We start from the raw sequence: 17847 nt of genomic DNA, 5'->3' as shown, positions 1-17847 counted from the left end.
TTTTTGGTGATTACAGTTAATAATACTGTATTGCATATTTGAAAGTTGCTAAGAGAATAGATCTTAAAAGCTCTCACCACACACACAAAAATGTGTAACTATATGCTGACAGATGTTAACTAGACTTATTATAGTAATCATGTCACAATGTATACAAGTATCAAGTCATTTTGTTGTACACCTAAAATACAACGTTTTGTCTATTATCTCCCCCTGCCCTGTGACCAGACTGATAAAAATTCTGTAAGAATGACTTACTAGGATATAGGATATCCTCAGGATTTTTTTCTGCTCTCACATTAAGACTTTTTTTTCCCTCTACAATTACCATGCTACAAAAGAACGCCCTTGCCCGAGGGTCTCCCTTGCTCTGGGTCTGCAGTTATTCAGGTTAAATAGTTCTGTATTTTATCCCTGAATCCCTAGTGCCTCACAAAATATCTAACACACAGTAGATGTTCAAATATTAACAAGTGAGTGAGCAAGAATGGTCAACTAATAGCCAACCCAAACTGCTTAGTTACGTTAAATTACAACACATGAAATGGATCCAAAATTAGATATAAAAAGTTTGCACTACCATATACTTTGAGACCTCCTATATTTAAATCATAAAGAACGATTCTTACCAGCTCTTCTTAGACCTATATGGTGAGTTAACGATACAGAAGATGACCTTTGCTTCGGGATTGTCAGCAGATTTGAACTAAAAGGCCCATTTAGATAGCATCCTTGACTAAAAGGGAAAGATAACAGGTTAAGAATTTTAGAAACAGAAGAAATCCCTTTTTTCTTTATGGTCTTCCATTCAATTAGCAAATAATCTGCTTACACATTGAATTTAGACATCTACCTTGTGCCTAAGGAGTAAAGCAGGAGTCAGAAAGCTTTTCTGTAAAGAACCAAGTAGTAAATACTTTGGGCTTTGCAGGTCGTAAGGTCTCTGTTGCAATTACTCAGCTCTGCCATTGCAAAACAAAAACTGACATAAACAATAATAAGCAAAAGAATATGACTATGTTTCATTATAATTTTATTGACAAAAACAGGTTACGGGCCACACTAGGTCCACAGGCTGTAATGTGCTGATCCCTGACATGAAGCAGGTTTTCAGTGTCACCTGGAGGGCTTCTTACACCACAGATTGCTAGTCCCACCCCCAGGATTTCTGGTTCAGAAGGTCTGGGGTAGGGGTGGATAGAGAATCCGTGTTTCCAACAAGTACTTAGGTGGTCCAGGGACCTCACTGAGAATTGCTGGCCTTAAACATACAGTTTTTCACTGTCCTCACATCACCTCCTCACATATATTGATTACCCATTAAAACAGTCATATCCTCTAACTGAAATACTTATTATTGGCTTCAGGGTTCTTATGAAGGGATTCAATATAGGCAAGCAATCACAGTACACCAACTGATACCTAAAATGCATTTTAAGATTATATATTTTAAAACTTCTGGCCCAGCACCATACATATAGCACTTCCTCTCTTAGACATTCACTATCCTGTTTTCTTCTGTTGGTGGACTCCTGATGTGGTCACTTTGCCACAGGATCGAGGACAAATCTAGATTCTCTATTTTTCATTCAATATTTTACTAGTGTAGGCTAGGTTCTCAGTAATCTTTCCCCCAATCCCATCTTCTCTGCACTTCCACACCCCATTACTCAAGGAAGATCTATTTTTCTGTGGCCTAGGAGGGTTTTGTTCATGTCTCTTATTATAATATTTACACATAATATATTATAATTTCACTGCTTATGGACTGCTTTCCCTCATGAACTTGTGAATTCCCTCAGGGGCTGTAAGACACTCTTATACATTCACAGTGGATATTGCACAGTGCCTGGTAAAGGTGTTCAACAGATGTATTTCTGGTTCCTATTCTCACTTTTCTAGAGAACGGATCTTTTCTGCTCCCCCCGTTTTGAGTGAATGGACTCTTTCGCTAACTCCTGCTTCGAGGCTCTTCTTGGGCCTTTTCTAGAAATGTAGTTTGTTTTATGACCCCATGAGAGAAAAAAATTCTGTATTGCAAAGAGAAGGCATGTAAAACCAGTTGGCAACCACTTAATATCAATAGAGAAGTTCTAAGGAACAAAAATTATAACAATAATAGCACTATTTTGAGTACTATGTGTCATCCATTGTTTTAGGTACTTTACATACTTCATCTCTTTCAGTCATCTGAACGACTCTATTGTTAGATAAGAAAACTGAGGCCTCATGAGGCTAAGTAATGTTCCCAAACTCACACCACCAGCATTCACTGTGGCAGAGCTAGAATTCAACTTTGAATTTCTCTGACTCTAAATTTATCTAACTCTAAAGTATATGCTTTTTCCCCAAGACAAGTCTGACGCTATCTTTGGGTGTTTCTCCATCTGTAAAATTACAGATTTAAAGAATAAAGGACTTCTAAGATAACATCTAGTCTTTAGATTCTACAATATTTTTTGCTCAAGCTAGTAGTAATAATAATTTGTTGGCTATGTTACAAAAAGAGGCAATATGTAAATAATACCACTCAGTAAACTCATCTCCCTACCAACGTTCAGTCATTCTTTGTATTCGAGTGCTCACTGCCTACACACGGAGCAGGAGAGACGGGGAAGGAAGAGCAGCAATGCCCCCCCAGGGCAGCAACCAGAGAGAAGAATCACTGGACTCGACCAAACTCTTACTTCTGATGAATATTCAAAACAAAAACAGGGTTTTCTCCTTCAGAGAAGAGACCCAAAGCACTGCTCCAGTCTTCTATTTTAATCCAGGGTCTGTTAAACAGTTGTTTAGAATTGAAAGGTACAGGTCAAATTATAGGTTTTCAGCTCAGTTCCAGAATCATCTCATTAATTCCTAGCCTAGAACCAGATAAATACACAAACCAAAGAGATTACATAAAACAATACTGAAAAAAACAGAGCAACGTAGGCTAGGAATCCCAGTGATTATTAGTAATTGGTAGGAAGGTGACTGAAGTCAGACTTGGCAATCAGTCTTCAAACCCACATGCACAAACTTTACAAGAGATGTCAAATGTTATGGTCAGAGTTAAGCCATATGTTAAGAGCTGATTTCTAGACAATCAATGCAAATTACCTTGACAAGATTTGTATCACCTCAATTTTTTTTTTTAAGTAGCTGTATAAACTTGACAGCTGTATGGTGTCCAGATTTACAGAGCTGTTCTCTTAACAAACTGAGTGGGATATTGCCATGAGCCCTCTTGAATCTCTGCAGTTCAAGTAAGGTCCAGTCATTGGTATAAATCTCTAATAAATTATAAGATACAGAATTGAAAAGTTGGTTCCCAAGTACATTATTTAGGGGAAATACTATTGCCAGGCAACAAGTTATTAGATTTAATTACAGAGCACTTATGATGATGAACGATCAATCAAGAGAACAGGTTAAAGGCAAGCCTCTTCAGTGTGCGAGTAGCTATAGTTGATAGCCCTCTGAGTTTGGGGATACAATTTGCCTGTATTGCCCCAGGGAAAGTCTGTTCAAAGGGAATGAGCTGTGAGTTCTGCATATGTGGTATTTGTTCACAGAGAGGGTCTGGGTCCTAGCAGCCAGCTCATGGACAGTAGGTTAGCCATTCTTTTAGCCCTAGATACTAACACTGTAACTGGGTAATTCAATTGTCAGTCCAACCCGGAAAAGCATTATTCAACCCTTCCTGGAATTTCCTGCCCCTCAAAACTTCATCCTAAAACTTGAGCAGAAGGCAGCATCAACTGTCATAAGCCAATATGGACACCACACCCCTGCAGAGGACACTTGTTAAGCAGCTATTTATCTTCAAAGACCCGTTTAAATGTAACCCCAAATTCCTCACAGTAATCGGGCAGGCCTCAGAAAGGCAGTAAAGACTAACAACATAGAAAACAAAAACTGCCATAAAAGAAGCAAAGAAAAGGTGTTAAGGAGATTCAGAGGTGAAACAGATTACTTTTCCTTGGAAACCAAAGGAGGGGGATGTCAGGGTGTTACTCTTTAAGCAGCGACATCTGAGCTTATTTTTTAAAGATATATAGAAGTAAGTGTGAAAAGCTCTATTCCAGGTAGGGGGAACAACTAAAAAGGGGCACAGGTGTGCAGAGAGAATATCAAACAGTTAATCTTGACTGGAGTTTCAGATAAATAAAGGTGATACTAGAGAGGTATTTTGACGTTGTAAAGTTATGGGCCTCTTAATTAAAATCTCGAGGCCTCTAAGAGATGAGCAGTGATAAACTCTTAAGAGTAGGTAATAAGTAGCTGTTCAAGCAGGAGTAACTCTTCTTCCTTGTGGTTTTCCTCCTTTGGAATCCTCTTAATCTCAGCTATCGTAAGGTTTATAATACCTCACTTTTTTCTCCAGGCAAAGCATAAAGAAAAGCAAAATTAAATCTTATATTATGCTTTATACACGTGAGGTAGGCTGAAAAATATTGAGCTTAATTTTCAAATGGAGTGAAACTAGAAACAAAATCATGGGAGAACTTCAAGAAAGAGTCTAATGCAAGTTATATGCCTGTGGTTTTCACCTAGAGAGCTTTCCAAATCATTTTTCTATTCTTATTCTTTATAAAACTGCTCATGTCTGTTTGTTTGTTTAATTTTTCCAAGTAAGGGTGTAGCTTTGTCATGAGGGAGTAACAGAGCTTTGAATCCCAGGCTAGGAATTTGGGCACTATTCCACAGGCATTGATAAATGACCAAAAACTTAATGACAGAAAAACTATATAATAAAAATTTTGTTTAAGGAAGATTTCTGGTGGAAGATGGATCAGGTAGTGAAGGATATTAGAAATAAGAAGGATAATTAAACAGCCCAGGTAAGGAATAATGAAAGCATGAAATCGTATAGGCAAACTGATAAAGGGGGAAAAAAGAAGAGGGAGGAAAAGAGGTTCAGAGACAGACTTGACAACTGATATCTGCAGAGTAAGGTAACAGGATGCAAAGATAACACCAAGTTTTCTAGGTAAATCAATTTTGTAAGCAACCACAAAACTAGAAGATAGAAGCATAAGGACAGAACAATAGTAGTAATGGATAGAAAAGCAGCTGGAGGCATGAGAAATTTGGTTTCAGACATAGTTTCAGGGAGCAAGAGATTCAATACTGAAATCACACAATATTGAAACCACAGTCAGGGCCATTTAAAATTACAGTCAGAGAAGCTATCATCAGAATCCAAAGCTGCATTCATATCAAATCTAGGACATGTGATCTCCCTTCTGGAATACTCAAATAAATTCACAATGAATGCCTCATGATTCCAGAGTTATAAGCCTATTCGTTTTGTAATACTAAAGCCTAAAGAATCCTGAACAAAATGTCACCATACGTTAAAGGCCTATAGTTATGCTGTCTAATATGGTTGCCGTTTGTCTATATGATAGTCACATATAGCTCTTTATATTTTAATTAAGTAAAATTAAATCAGATTTAAATAAAGTTCCTTAGTCTTACTAGACACATTTCAAGTGATCAATAGCCACTTGTAGCTAGGGACAACCAAATTGGATGTACAGATACAAAATGTTCCCTCCATAGAAATTCTACTGGACAGCACTGATCTAGAGACTTGGATTTCAAAAGAAAGAGTGGTTTCGAGTGCTTCACACATTCCCATTTACCCTATGTTCAAAGTACACTTAGAAATATATTAGCGAGAGGCTTCAGCTTCTGCACACTAGAAAAATTTCTTCTAGCCTTCTCTCTTTAAAGTAGATGTTTCATATTACTACCAATTACTTTATTCTCTAAGTTTCTAAATCTTTCATGAGGCATATAGTTTTGTTTTAATCAGGGTTAAGTAAATACGTTGAATCTGCCTATATTTACTTTTAACTCTGAGATTTGTTCACATAAAGATTAGTTTTCCTTGGACCATGCTTCTATTGTAATATCAGTCGTGTAAGGCAGCAGGATAAAAATAACCTTAACTCAATGTATTAAATGTTTCTTTAATTTTAAATATGTTGCAGTTACATCAGTGTGACGGAAAGTTGAAAAAGTAAAATCATTTTCATCATTCTTCTTAAGCTCAAAAATATTCTCAAGATGATGTATCCCATGGTTAAGAAATATGACTGAAAATGTCATATTTTCAGTTCCTCACGTCATTTACTTTGTCATATCCTGCTTCCATTAAGAAAAAATCGCCAACAACAACAAAAACAGAAATGTTATCGTGTTTAGGCTCTGGGCAAGCTTTGGAATAAAGCTCACTTTCCTGTAATATTCTCTTCATACTTGCATCTATTCCTGTTTTACGTATCATTTCACTCAGTTTTTCCCTTACAAATACTTGCATGTATTATAGAAGATTCAAATTACTTACAGAAGAATCTGGAAAATTCCAATTATCTGATCATATTTCATATATTAGAAGTTAGCACAAATTTTAACAGATAAGAAGCTATGATCCAACCCTGCCACCTACTGTTCCAAATGTGTAACTACACAGCTCAAACCAAAAGTACAGCACATGCTCAGTGGGAACAGGGGTGGTTTAACAGATTTATACTAACTCCAATTTTATTAACATGGTTAGGTAATTGACTAAATAGAAGCTTATAGCTCACACAAGAGATCAGCATCTTTCTTGGCATTTGAAAGGCAAAGTATCATATCCTTTGTTATCAGTAAATGGGGTATATTGACATTCAGAAGATTTCAGCTCCTGCATTTTCCCAGCTTCACTTGGTTGTAGTTACTGATACCTTCCCTTTATGGGATTACCACAGTTTAGTTCCAAGTGAATCCTCAACAGAAAATAGGCTCTATTAGTAGTCTTGGTTCTCCAGCAGGAACAGGGCTTGAAAGAGCGTTGCTACCTTATGTCCGACGTCTGCAGTGATTTCTGGGGGGAGCCCTGGGAACGTGTCTCCTTCCACAAGTCAGAACCAACCTCTGAATACTATGCTGTGGACTGGCGACTGCTCCTAATACAGCCAACTCTACCAATTTAAAAGGATCCCTAGTGCCTGTCCTAAATTGATACTCATTTCCTTAAACTGCCTCCCCAATTCATGTTCTTAAGGCTGCAGCATGCTCTGAACCCAGCTTACCTATTTGGGGGGAAAACATAGATTATCTTTAAGAATCAGTTTTTCTATCGGGCCTCACTACTAGCCATGCCATCCTACACCTAAAACTCTTCAACTGTTCCTTTATGCTCTTAGAGCTGCTTCAAACTTCATTCACAGAAACAAACTGGAGGTATTAGATTTAGATTTCTTTAAAAGGCTCTGGTGATTTTACCTTGAAATGCCAATTTCTTGGTGGGGCCTTTTTCCATTGTTGCGTTCCCACTTCGGAGAAGTCTGTTCCATAGGTGGCAGACCTGAAGTTCCTGAGCTCCTCCTCAGCTGTGGAGTTGGTAAACTATTCCTACTGTTGAGTCCCTGTTGAATAATTTAACAACAGTTAAAATGGGCACCCTTTAATGTGCTGTATAAGTGATACTAGAGATGGCACATGAAAATATAAATACGAGACGCAGTAGACCCTTGAGCAACTCGGGGGTTGGGGTGCCAATGCTCCGTGCAGTGGAATATCGGGCTTTGCCTTACAGTTGGCTCTCCCTATGCACACTTCCACCATATCAGGGATTCTGCATCAGTGGATTCAACCAACCGCAGATGGTATAGTACTGTACTATTTTACTCCTGAAAAAAAATCTGCGTGTTAGCGCGGACTTGCTCAGTTCAAACCCATGTTGTTCAAGGGTTAACTGTACTTTTTTAGCATGTACAGGAGACACAAAACATTTTATTCTGAAAATCTGTCAATTTTACTCCAAATATCACATCTATACTGTTGTTCTAATTTATCTTCCCTCTACTAAGAAATCATTTCTAACTCCCTACCATTTAACTAAAGCTTCTTTCTCTTGGACACTTTACTCCTAGTTTTATGCAAAATAAGCTGACAACTTTAAAAGTAGATATGAAAGAATTACCCTAAAAAATGACTTCAGAGGGCAAGCTTAGGATCAGGGATGATCAGCCCTAAACAGTTAAACTGCAGAATTTTGAGCTACCCTTTGAATTAATGATTAAATTAAATTCAGAACACCTTTCACATTAAGAGTATTTTCCCCTAATTTTTGAAAATATTCTCAATTAACACAAACATTAACCAGAAAATTCCATTTTTGACCACAATGAATAGGTGTTTTAATGAGATTTATATAAAATTTTGTTTTCCGCTTCTTAAGAATTTTCCCTATCAGCAGACATGAAACCATCTCAGAGAGATATTTAAGTTTTCTCAGGGATGTTGATTTTGTAAAGGTTCGATATTAGTAAGACACACAGTGGAAAAGTCATTTCTGTAACAACCTTTTGGATTATAATTTAGGTCCATATAATCTTTCTTAGTTCTTAACACATATACAAGACATTTACTTTAAATTATCTGTTCCAACTCCCATTTCCTTACTAATCTTTTTTGTTTTAATAAATGCTATTGCTCTTTTCTGAAGTGACGTTAGGCTTTGTATATTCTTTTCCAAAAACAGAGATAAATCAGATATGAAATTCACATAAGAAGTTTAAAGAACACAAAGAAATAAGGGTTACTTCCTGGCTCTTGTATAACTTATTTCTATCAGTAAATTCCAGTACTCAAAGTAAGTCTGATTAACTACAATGTTTAGGAAATGAGGCAGTTGGGCATCCTGCTTAATTAATATTCTTCTTCAAATGTTTCTCAAATGTACCAGTACACTTTTCTACATAGTCAACATAGTAACAAACATAATACTGATATCAATGTGATTTTTATAATTAAGATTTTTAAGAATTACTGTTTTTTAAAATCACTATTCTAAACATCAAATGTCAATGGAAAGTACAAAGAAGGAGCAACATAATAAATGAAAACTAACTCAAGAATGTATTAGTTATTTCATTGATGAATTTATTGCTATTCCTCTTTGATGCTTGTGATTAACCTCTTTTTCATATGGAGAGTGCTAAAAAAAGTGCAATATAACAGCACCACTGTTAATTGGGTTTTGAGTAATGCAGGTGCCACTGTATACACTTTAAAAATAAAAGCATCACGTAACTACCAATGGTCCAGATTTGTGATCAGTAGTGATCAAAATTTTGCACTAATCAAAGTTGCTTAATTTTTCAACATTTCTATACAATAATGCCAAAAAGAACTAACTAAATGAAATTAACTGATGATCAAAATCCTTCCAAAAACTTTTTATTTAACTTTTTTAAGCTCTACATACACTATTACAATGAACAAAATCAACTGATTTGAATTTCATCTCCTCTTAATCAGTTTCTTTAACCAGTAGAATAAAGTAGTTAAACTAGAATCATGTCTGAAATATTTGTTTTTAAAGTTTTATGAGTTTAGCTATTGGTAACGATATTGATAGTCACATAAAATAATTAAAAGCACTCTGAATAGGCATAACGTATACCTATTTAGAACAGTATTTATTATTTTCTAAAGGAAATCCTATTTTGAATTATTGATATCTAAAGAGAAACTAATTCCATATTTACAGATGGAGAAATTAATGGGCATTGGGCTATAGCAATCTCCAGTGGGTAAGGAGGGGTGAGAGTGACAGTTGCAAAGAAAATGTGACCATCAGTTTACAAGAATGCTATGTGATTTCACAGAATAAATATTATAATGATCATTTTTTTGTTTCAAAAAGAAAAATCCTTGTTTCTACAGAATAAAATAGATTAATGACACAATTTGATTACTAGTTGGTTGTACAGCCTGGAAGTAAATTTGCTTGTTCTCTACTTCTTACAAACAATAACAACAACAATAAAAATAGTTATTACTGATGAAGGTATAACTGCTAATTGCAGCAATATTAATTAGAATAAAAACTAAATACGTGCTTAGAATTATCTGAGGTTACAACTACCTCTAAAGCCCCAAGGAGCTCAAGGTGTTGTAAGAGAAGCTGGCCCTTTAAAAAGAAATTCTGTTTCAGCCCTCTCTCGCTCCCTCCTCTTCAGAGACTGCCGGCACTCTGTCTAAGGAGTGTGTGCCTACTTTTACTTTAACCTGAGCACCCACCTCCCACACCTCTTTCCTTTCCTTTCCCTTGCTTTACATTCTATGCAGTATGTATCTCTCTAAATAAATCTACCTTTACTCAAAAAAAAAAAAAAGAATTTCTGTTTCTCTAAGATTTAAAGGGGTAGTTTTAATTTGAAAACATTAAATGTGATGAATAGAGGGCTGATTACTGTATTTTGACCTTGTGAAGTTTTCTATCTCCTTTCTCGGCTGGGTCCTCTGTTTCGGAGCAGGGATAAAATCCAGGAAATGGTGTGAGAGGATTCATCTTAGGCCTACAGGAGCCCGAGAAAGCACCCATCAAGCTACTGATGCTCCTTAGGGAAGAAATGACTTGTGGGGGGAGAGTTGGGTCAACCAGAAGATCTGACACCATATTGCGAGCCTCATTTAGCACTGAAAGATCAACCCCACTTCCACCTCCAGAGTTCTAGAAAAGAAAAAAAAAAAGTAAAATTACCTATTTGTTACAGGGAAAACTTAACATTTAAGAAAAACAACTCTACTTTAAATCAAAGTCCATCTAACAATAACTAAGTGATTGAATCCTATTAAATATTTTCATCTATTTGGACACGGCAAAAATGACACAGCAAATAGTATGATTCTAACCTAAAATCTTTTGATGCTTAAGTATGTAGCAGATATTGTCAACTTTAATTTTTTTCTGTATTTTTCATTAGCATGTCTCATATTTAATGGTATTCATTACTGACTTACTTTATAACTAGTATGGAGCCAAATCTGTATTTATTTCAGAATCTATAATTTGGGCATTTTCATTAATTGATGATTTTCTTCCCTTTATTGTAAAAATTTATTTTAAATGTACACAGCATTTTTCATTTACTCCTCACTTAAGAGGCAGTCTAGCATAGTGACAAGGCTTTGTTGCAAAGACATCCAAGCCTGAAATCTAGACTTTACCCCTAACTGTGTTACTTGGAGCAAGTTATTTAACATCTGAACTTTTCAGTTTCTTCACTGTAAAGTGGGGATAACATCTACCTCATTAAGGGCTGATGTGAGAATTAAATCTGATAATACATGGAAAGCACAAAGCGTCGTATAGTGCATATATTTAAAGTGCAATAAATAATACTATTATCAATATTTTGGAAAATGATGAGATAAAGATAGAGAAAAAAGGTTTCAGAGTTCAAAGGAATAGTGGTAACTTTGAACTGAATGGTTAGCATGCAACGAATAGCACGAGGATGGGCCCCAAAAAATGGATGGGAAATACATTTTTCTAATTTAGAAAAAAATTTCCATTGATGTATACAAACAATATGCTTTTTGCTTCTTAAAAATACATATATATGACGTTCAATTCAATTACCCACAGAAATAAATGCACTGATCATCAGAACAGTGAATTAAATGTTAATATATTAGATCAACTCTTATGCCTAGAACAACTGGTCTAAAAAAGGCCAAAATAAAATACAAATAGCATCCATTTTGAGGCATCAGAGCACAATCAAGCAGCCACGGCTTGAAAGAACAAGAACCCAGGGTTAAGAGAAAAGATTGACATGAACCCAATATTCTGTGTTATTTTTTCCCGTCAAGGAATTTGCTACCAATTCATAACTGGCACAGGGCAGAAAGGATGAGAAGCAGAGCAGCTAAGAGACTAGGAAACAGCATAGAGCTTCCTATAGCCTCAAGCGGCCAGAGGCCAAAACTGTAATTTAGGGTTGTAAAGACAAGGAGAGCTTTAAAGGCCAGGCAAGATCCCAGAGAGAAGAGGAAATCAAAGATGCAAGCCTGAATTCAGAACTGCTTTCCCCAAGAAGATATTTGCCAATTTGTAAACAGTGGCCAAGTGATGGAGAAACCAAACAGAAATCCTCAAAAAGATTTCTATTTTGAAAGTAAAATACAGCTTTCAGCAGTCACAAAGCCGGAGGGAACAAAAGGAGTTCAGAGAAAAATATCACTAACCAAATTGTTTTAAGAAGAGACAGAAAACTGAGTAGTTCTAAAATTATTAATGAAACGTAATAATTTAAAACTTGTCCATTAAAAAGAGCTTCAAACTGAGATGTCTTCACCAGAGCATTCTTACAAAGGAAGAATACCCATCTTACCAAACTTTTCTAGATAATAGAATTCTCACCTTATTTTATGAGGCCAGTATAACCTTTATACCAAAAACATGCCAAGAACATTATGAAAAGCAATTATCGGCCAACTCTCTCTCATAAACATGGATTCAAAATTCCAAAAAATATATAAATAAAATCCAGTGATACATTTTTTAAAAAGAAAATACATGTTGATCAAATTTGCTTTATTCTGGGAAGTCAGGGATGGTTCAACATAGGCACAAAAATTAAAAAGTATAACTTATCACATTAGTAGAATAAATGGGGAGAAACCTAGGCATCATCTCAACAGGTACAGAAAAAAGCATCTGGTAAAATTCTATACCCATTCACTACTTAAAAGAGAAAAAAAGTTTTTTAGTAAACTGGAATTAGTCTAGAACTTCCTTAATCTGATAAAAGGTATCGATAGAAAACATTGGTGGTGAACATGTTGAACATTTACTCCCCGTGTTCATGAACAAGACAGGCTGCCTACTGGTACTGCTTCTATTCAGCACAGCATTGGAGGTCCTGAACAGTACAGCAATGCGAGAGAAAAGGATTGGAAATAAATAAATAAATCTGTCTTTATTTGTTGATGACATTATTGTATCCCTAAAGGCTCTAAAAGAATCCTCAGACAAGCTATTAGAAATAATAGTAAATTTATTAGCAAGGACACTGGATACAAGGATCAATAAATAAAAATCAACTGAATTTCAATGAGGGGGAGAGAGAAGAAAAAAAGGGACAGAGGTACCTGATACCATTCATCACTCTACAAGCCGATGCTGCTCTCAACCATTACTGCTTACTTATCTTTAGATTTACCAGTAATTCAGATACTCTTCTAATTGGAAACTGAGGATCTGGGTGGATATAAGTGATGAGAAAGGCCACTATCTAGATAGAACAAGGAATCAGCCCCTTGTAGGTCAGATGTTGCCTTCTTGACTTCATTTGACTGTAACAGTTACATCAGAGAAGGTTTTATTCTTAATGGGCTATTGTGGCTATTCCATTAATAGTTTAAAAATAAAAATCAACCATTCAAAGGGATGTTCATTTTTCAAAATTTGGTGTTGGGACAACTAATAAATGTAATAAATAGAGGTAATGTTTCTATGAACAGAAATGACAAAGATTTAATGTTTGTTAATCTATTAGTATGAAAAATGTCAAGTTTCAAAACAGCATATGAAGCATAATATTACAATTCTGTAGACTAGAATATATAAACACATTTCAATACAATGAAGAAATGGAAAAAATCTACAAAGATATACCAAGTAAGTTAACAAAAGTAACAGAGCTATTGCTTGATGGTTGAGTGATTTTTCTTTTTTCTCCTTTACTTCTATTTTCAGTTCTTCTGATACCAACATAAAGTAATCAAAAAAATCTTTATAAAGTTCATAAATAAGCAAAACTAATTGCTAGAAGTCAGGATAGTGATTTTCTTTGGAAACATAAGTAATGACTAGAATGCTACATAAGTGAGGCTTCTGGGATGCTGGTAATGTTCTATTTCTTGTGACATGGGTTGTTTAATTTTGGAAAATTCACTGAGCCATGTACTTCTCTGTATGTACAATTCAATAAAAACTCTACAGAAAACTCTTGAGTATTTTAGCTTCCCTAATAGAATATATTTTCAGTTGCTTTGCTTTTTCTCATATATTGTCTTTAATCTATTTTTTTCCTCTGTGGATCAGTTGTCCACAGTTGGAGGGAGAAGCTCATCAAAAAAATTTTTTTATCTGCCTAAGTGAAAGTTCTGTTTATTTTACTTCAGCTTAGGAAAAGTCTTATGGCATAGAAATCTTCTGAATGTAATTTTAACTTATGTGTCAAAAGTTTCAGTACAGATATTACTTATAGTGATATCACTTATATTTACCTGATAGTGAGGCTTATACCACTGCTTTAAGTCCCAATCCCAAAGAATCATCTGGAAAAAAAAAATTCACTTAGTTACAAACCAGAAATAAATGAACAAATATATGTAAAGACAAATGAAGCATCTTCAATTACAGATACCTAAAATAGCTTAAAGTTTGGGAAAGGAATTGGGAAAGTGAGAATAAAAATTATCTCTAGATGGAGTATTTCATTAATTATGTAATCTGTGATTGAGAAATCAAAAGAATAGTCAGAATAAAGTCACTTAAAAAGCTATAGTAACCTTCAAAATATCTATTACCACAGAACCAAAAACATAAATCCAAAATCACATCCATCCACTAAAAATACAAGAAAAATTACAAATCACCACTCTTTCCTCATCTCCACCTTCTCCAAAGGCTCATAATTTGTCATCTTAACCCAGAGTCAGTAGGTGGCGCTATTTCCTTACCAATTAGGCACCTCTCAAACGCACTTTAAAAAGTTTGTCCTGTGGTTTAGATTAAGTAAAGGAATGGGTTTATAAAAGCAACACACAACCTTTTTGGTATACAGATAGTTATGGTTTTCCTGTTTGTCTCATTTATAGATTATCAATGGTACCAGACTAGTTTTTTCCTGCCTTTCTCTTCTTAGTAGGCTGTCTTCCTGGCTACTTCCCCATTCAATAGTCACTATAATCAAGGAGATAAAATTAGCTTTAATTTAACAAGTTATAACTGCTACATATGGTTAATCCTAAATTTTTTTTACGTTTGCTTAGTTAATAAATAGGTCTCCTTTTGCCTAAATAATATTTATAATTGTGATTTTCTACATAGCTTTGAACCCTAGTCTGTAAATAAGTGTAATTAATTGGTAATGCAATCAAATAATTTCAATGTACTGAAATATTTGTGTCATTTCCTGCCTTCTGATTGTTAGGGATCCTGGTTGCAAAAGATCTTAAAATGTTATATACTCTCTCACCGGTCCAATATTTTATTAGGAGTTAGCAGATTTTTTTCTTACAAATACTAAACATTTTAGGCTTTGCAAAGCACACAAGGTCTCTATGGCATATTAGTTGCTTTTTGTTTTTGTTTTTGTTTTACAACCCCTTAAGATGCAAAACAAAACGAAACAAATATCCTTAGCTCAGTGGTCATACAAGAACAGGTTGTGGCAGGATTTGATCAGTAGGCTGTAGCTTGCTGACCCCTGTTTTAAATAATATAATCACTTTTAAAAATTGTTAGTTGTCATTATCACCATCTCCTTGTCAACATCCTTGCAGAAGGTCATCTCTTGCCAGTGAAAAGAAACCTACCTATTTCTTTCCAAAGAAAACCCAGACATACTACAACCACTTAACAAAATTCATGGACCAGTACCTGCAAAATGGCTATGGTATAGCTAACATGCAAAATATATAAAATATATTAGTAGACTTTTCAAATTTATGCAGTATTTTTATGGCCCTTAGTGTGGTCTTCATATAATTATTTCAGGTTGTGATTTAACCAGGCTACATTCTAGATTCTAGAGACAATGCAATTTGAGACATTAATAACTTCCTAATAAGCACATTCACACTAAGATTAATATAACCTAAAATCCCTAGGTTTCTTTTATATCTGATATACATGCTCTGTTTTCTGCATGCTATTCTTACACAATTGGCTTTTTAGACCCAACTGCAATATTTTACTTCTGACCTGGTTTCAGCCTGCCAAACTTTCCTTGGAGAGTGAGGATGTCAACTAGCCTATTCATCATTCCTCCCATCATCATGACGCTGGTAAATCTGATGTTTCCTTAAGTTCACTAACAGAAGTACAGTGTAGACAGGAGTGCAGACAGAATCACATGATGGGTCACTAAGGATTACCTATGAGATTTGCATTCTGAGTCTATGAAATTGTCGAGCTTACTTTCATCCAATCCGTACTTCATTTCCTCCACAAGGATACTATCAAACAGTGACATATCTATTATCTCGTTTCTCTAAGTCACTAGTCTAAGTAGAAGTGACTTCTTGCTAATCCCAGTATACTTTCATTAGGATGGTTTCTTAACGTTGAGTGTTCCTTGTCCCCTACTTCATTAGCCTATATGATTAAATATTATCTTTTAAAATATTTGCATTCCAATGCCAAAAGGCATATTTATATTCATATTATGCATTTTTTAATTTAATTTTTTTTTTTGCAGGAGGGTAAGTAGGTTTATTTGTTTATTTTTTCGATGGAGGTACTGGGGATTGAACCCAGGACCTCGTGCATGCTAAGCATGCACTCTACCACTTGAACTATACCCACCTCCCTCATATTATGCATTCTTAACAGTAGTCCTATCACTGCCAAGAAGGTCAGAATTGGTAACTAGGGGGCAAAAAAAAATCTTTAAAATGGTTGTAGCCCTCCTATCACTACAGCACATAAACAGATATATTAAATCTATGGTATTAAAATTTCACACAGGGGGAGGAATGATTAAGGGAAAAATACCTAAAAAGGCTCCTTACGGGGATGATGATAATTTTTTTTAAAGGTTGAAAAACACTGATTTTAAAAAAGTAGTCCTGCTTATGGCTTATAAGAGAATCATTAGCTTACATTCTGCCTTGAGACCATTCCAAGGCTGCCTTCTCAGAAGCTGCTGCTGACATGAGAAGCAACGTGAATACATACCTATTTTAACTGTGCTCTTAGAGGTCTCTAAAAACCTTACTTTGTACGAGGTGTTTTGGTTTTTTTTTCCTCTGTGCCTATTCTTTATGGATCTCTCTACTGTAGCATTTGATATTGCAGACCATCTCTAAATTTCACCCACCCTTGGCCCTCCACCCCATATAGGTTTTCTCTCACTTGTGCTTGCCATTTGGGCTTTGAATACACTCCTAAGCAGCAACTCAATCTTACTCGCAATCACTTTCTCTGGGATCAAAAATACGTTTACCAAAAAGCAGCAGGTCTTAGCCTGAAATCCCCTGCATACTAGGAACTGAAAACAGATACAGTGAAAGCCACAAATTGATGGTAGACTGCCTTCCGTGTAATTTGGACAACTAGGATACTCGTGATTTTGAGAAAACAAAATTTTCTGCATAAGTAGTAGCTGATGTATGATCCAGGAATTCTACTGCTAGGTACATCTTTGAGTAGTATTATTCAAGGTGTGGTCCACAATAAGAGAAGTACAGATATTAAGAGTAAACATTTAGAAATTTTTATAGCAATATGACATTGTTGAGATAAGGTTTTAGTGTATTTTTACAAAAGCAGAGTCCACAACAGATTGGGGCAAAAACTCCAAAGCTATACAGTTTAACACCAGGAGACAAGAACATGAATGCACAGAGCTGGATACCACCTCAATGTCCATCAATAGCAGAATGGGGAAATCTTGGTACATTCATGTAGCGGAACACAACAGTGAAAATGAATGCAGGATAGCTTCAACCTATCTGGATGAATCCTAAAAACATTATATTGGATGAGAAAAGTTACAGAAGGATACATACAGTTTAATTACATGCATGTGAAATAAAATACACATTGAAATATGCTTTTAAAAATGTAAATATGTGGAAAACTATAAAGAAATTCAGGATATGGATCATCTCTGAGGGAGGAGGGAAGAAAACTGGATCTCAGAGTGGCATGCAGGGAACTTCAAAGTCACTGATGATATTCAAAGTTAATGGTGGGTTGATGGTGTTTGTTATCCTTGGTCTCTATCCTGGCAAAGAAGTAGAGGCAGCGACTAGAGTAAACTCTTCAGGACTTGTGCT

At 35.4% G+C, this 17847-nt stretch overlaps 1 protein-coding gene across 2 annotated transcripts in view; it reads right to left on the bottom strand.

The window, feature by feature from the left end:
* PDE3B (phosphodiesterase 3B) overlaps window positions 1-17847 on the bottom strand; it is a 130028-nt gene that overhangs the window by 40179 nt on the left and 72002 nt on the right. For both annotated transcript variants that reach the window (XM_031681168.2, XM_072969556.1), the window contains exons 2-5: window positions 14068-14118; window positions 10253-10501; window positions 7264-7406; window positions 630-736 (exon numbers count right to left, since the gene is read on the bottom strand). In XM_031681168.2, coding sequence (XP_031537028.1) covers window positions 630-736; window positions 7264-7406; window positions 10253-10501; window positions 14068-14118 — 550 coding nt within the window. The remainder of the gene's footprint in view (window positions 1-629; window positions 737-7263; window positions 7407-10252; window positions 10502-14067; window positions 14119-17847) is intronic.

The sequence above is a fragment of the Vicugna pacos genome, chromosome 10 (genome assembly GCF_048564905.1).
Source record: "Vicugna pacos chromosome 10, VicPac4, whole genome shotgun sequence".
NCBI lineage: Eukaryota > Metazoa > Chordata > Mammalia > Artiodactyla > Camelidae > Vicugna > Vicugna pacos.
This window is presented reverse-complemented; position numbering and strand designations above follow the sequence as displayed.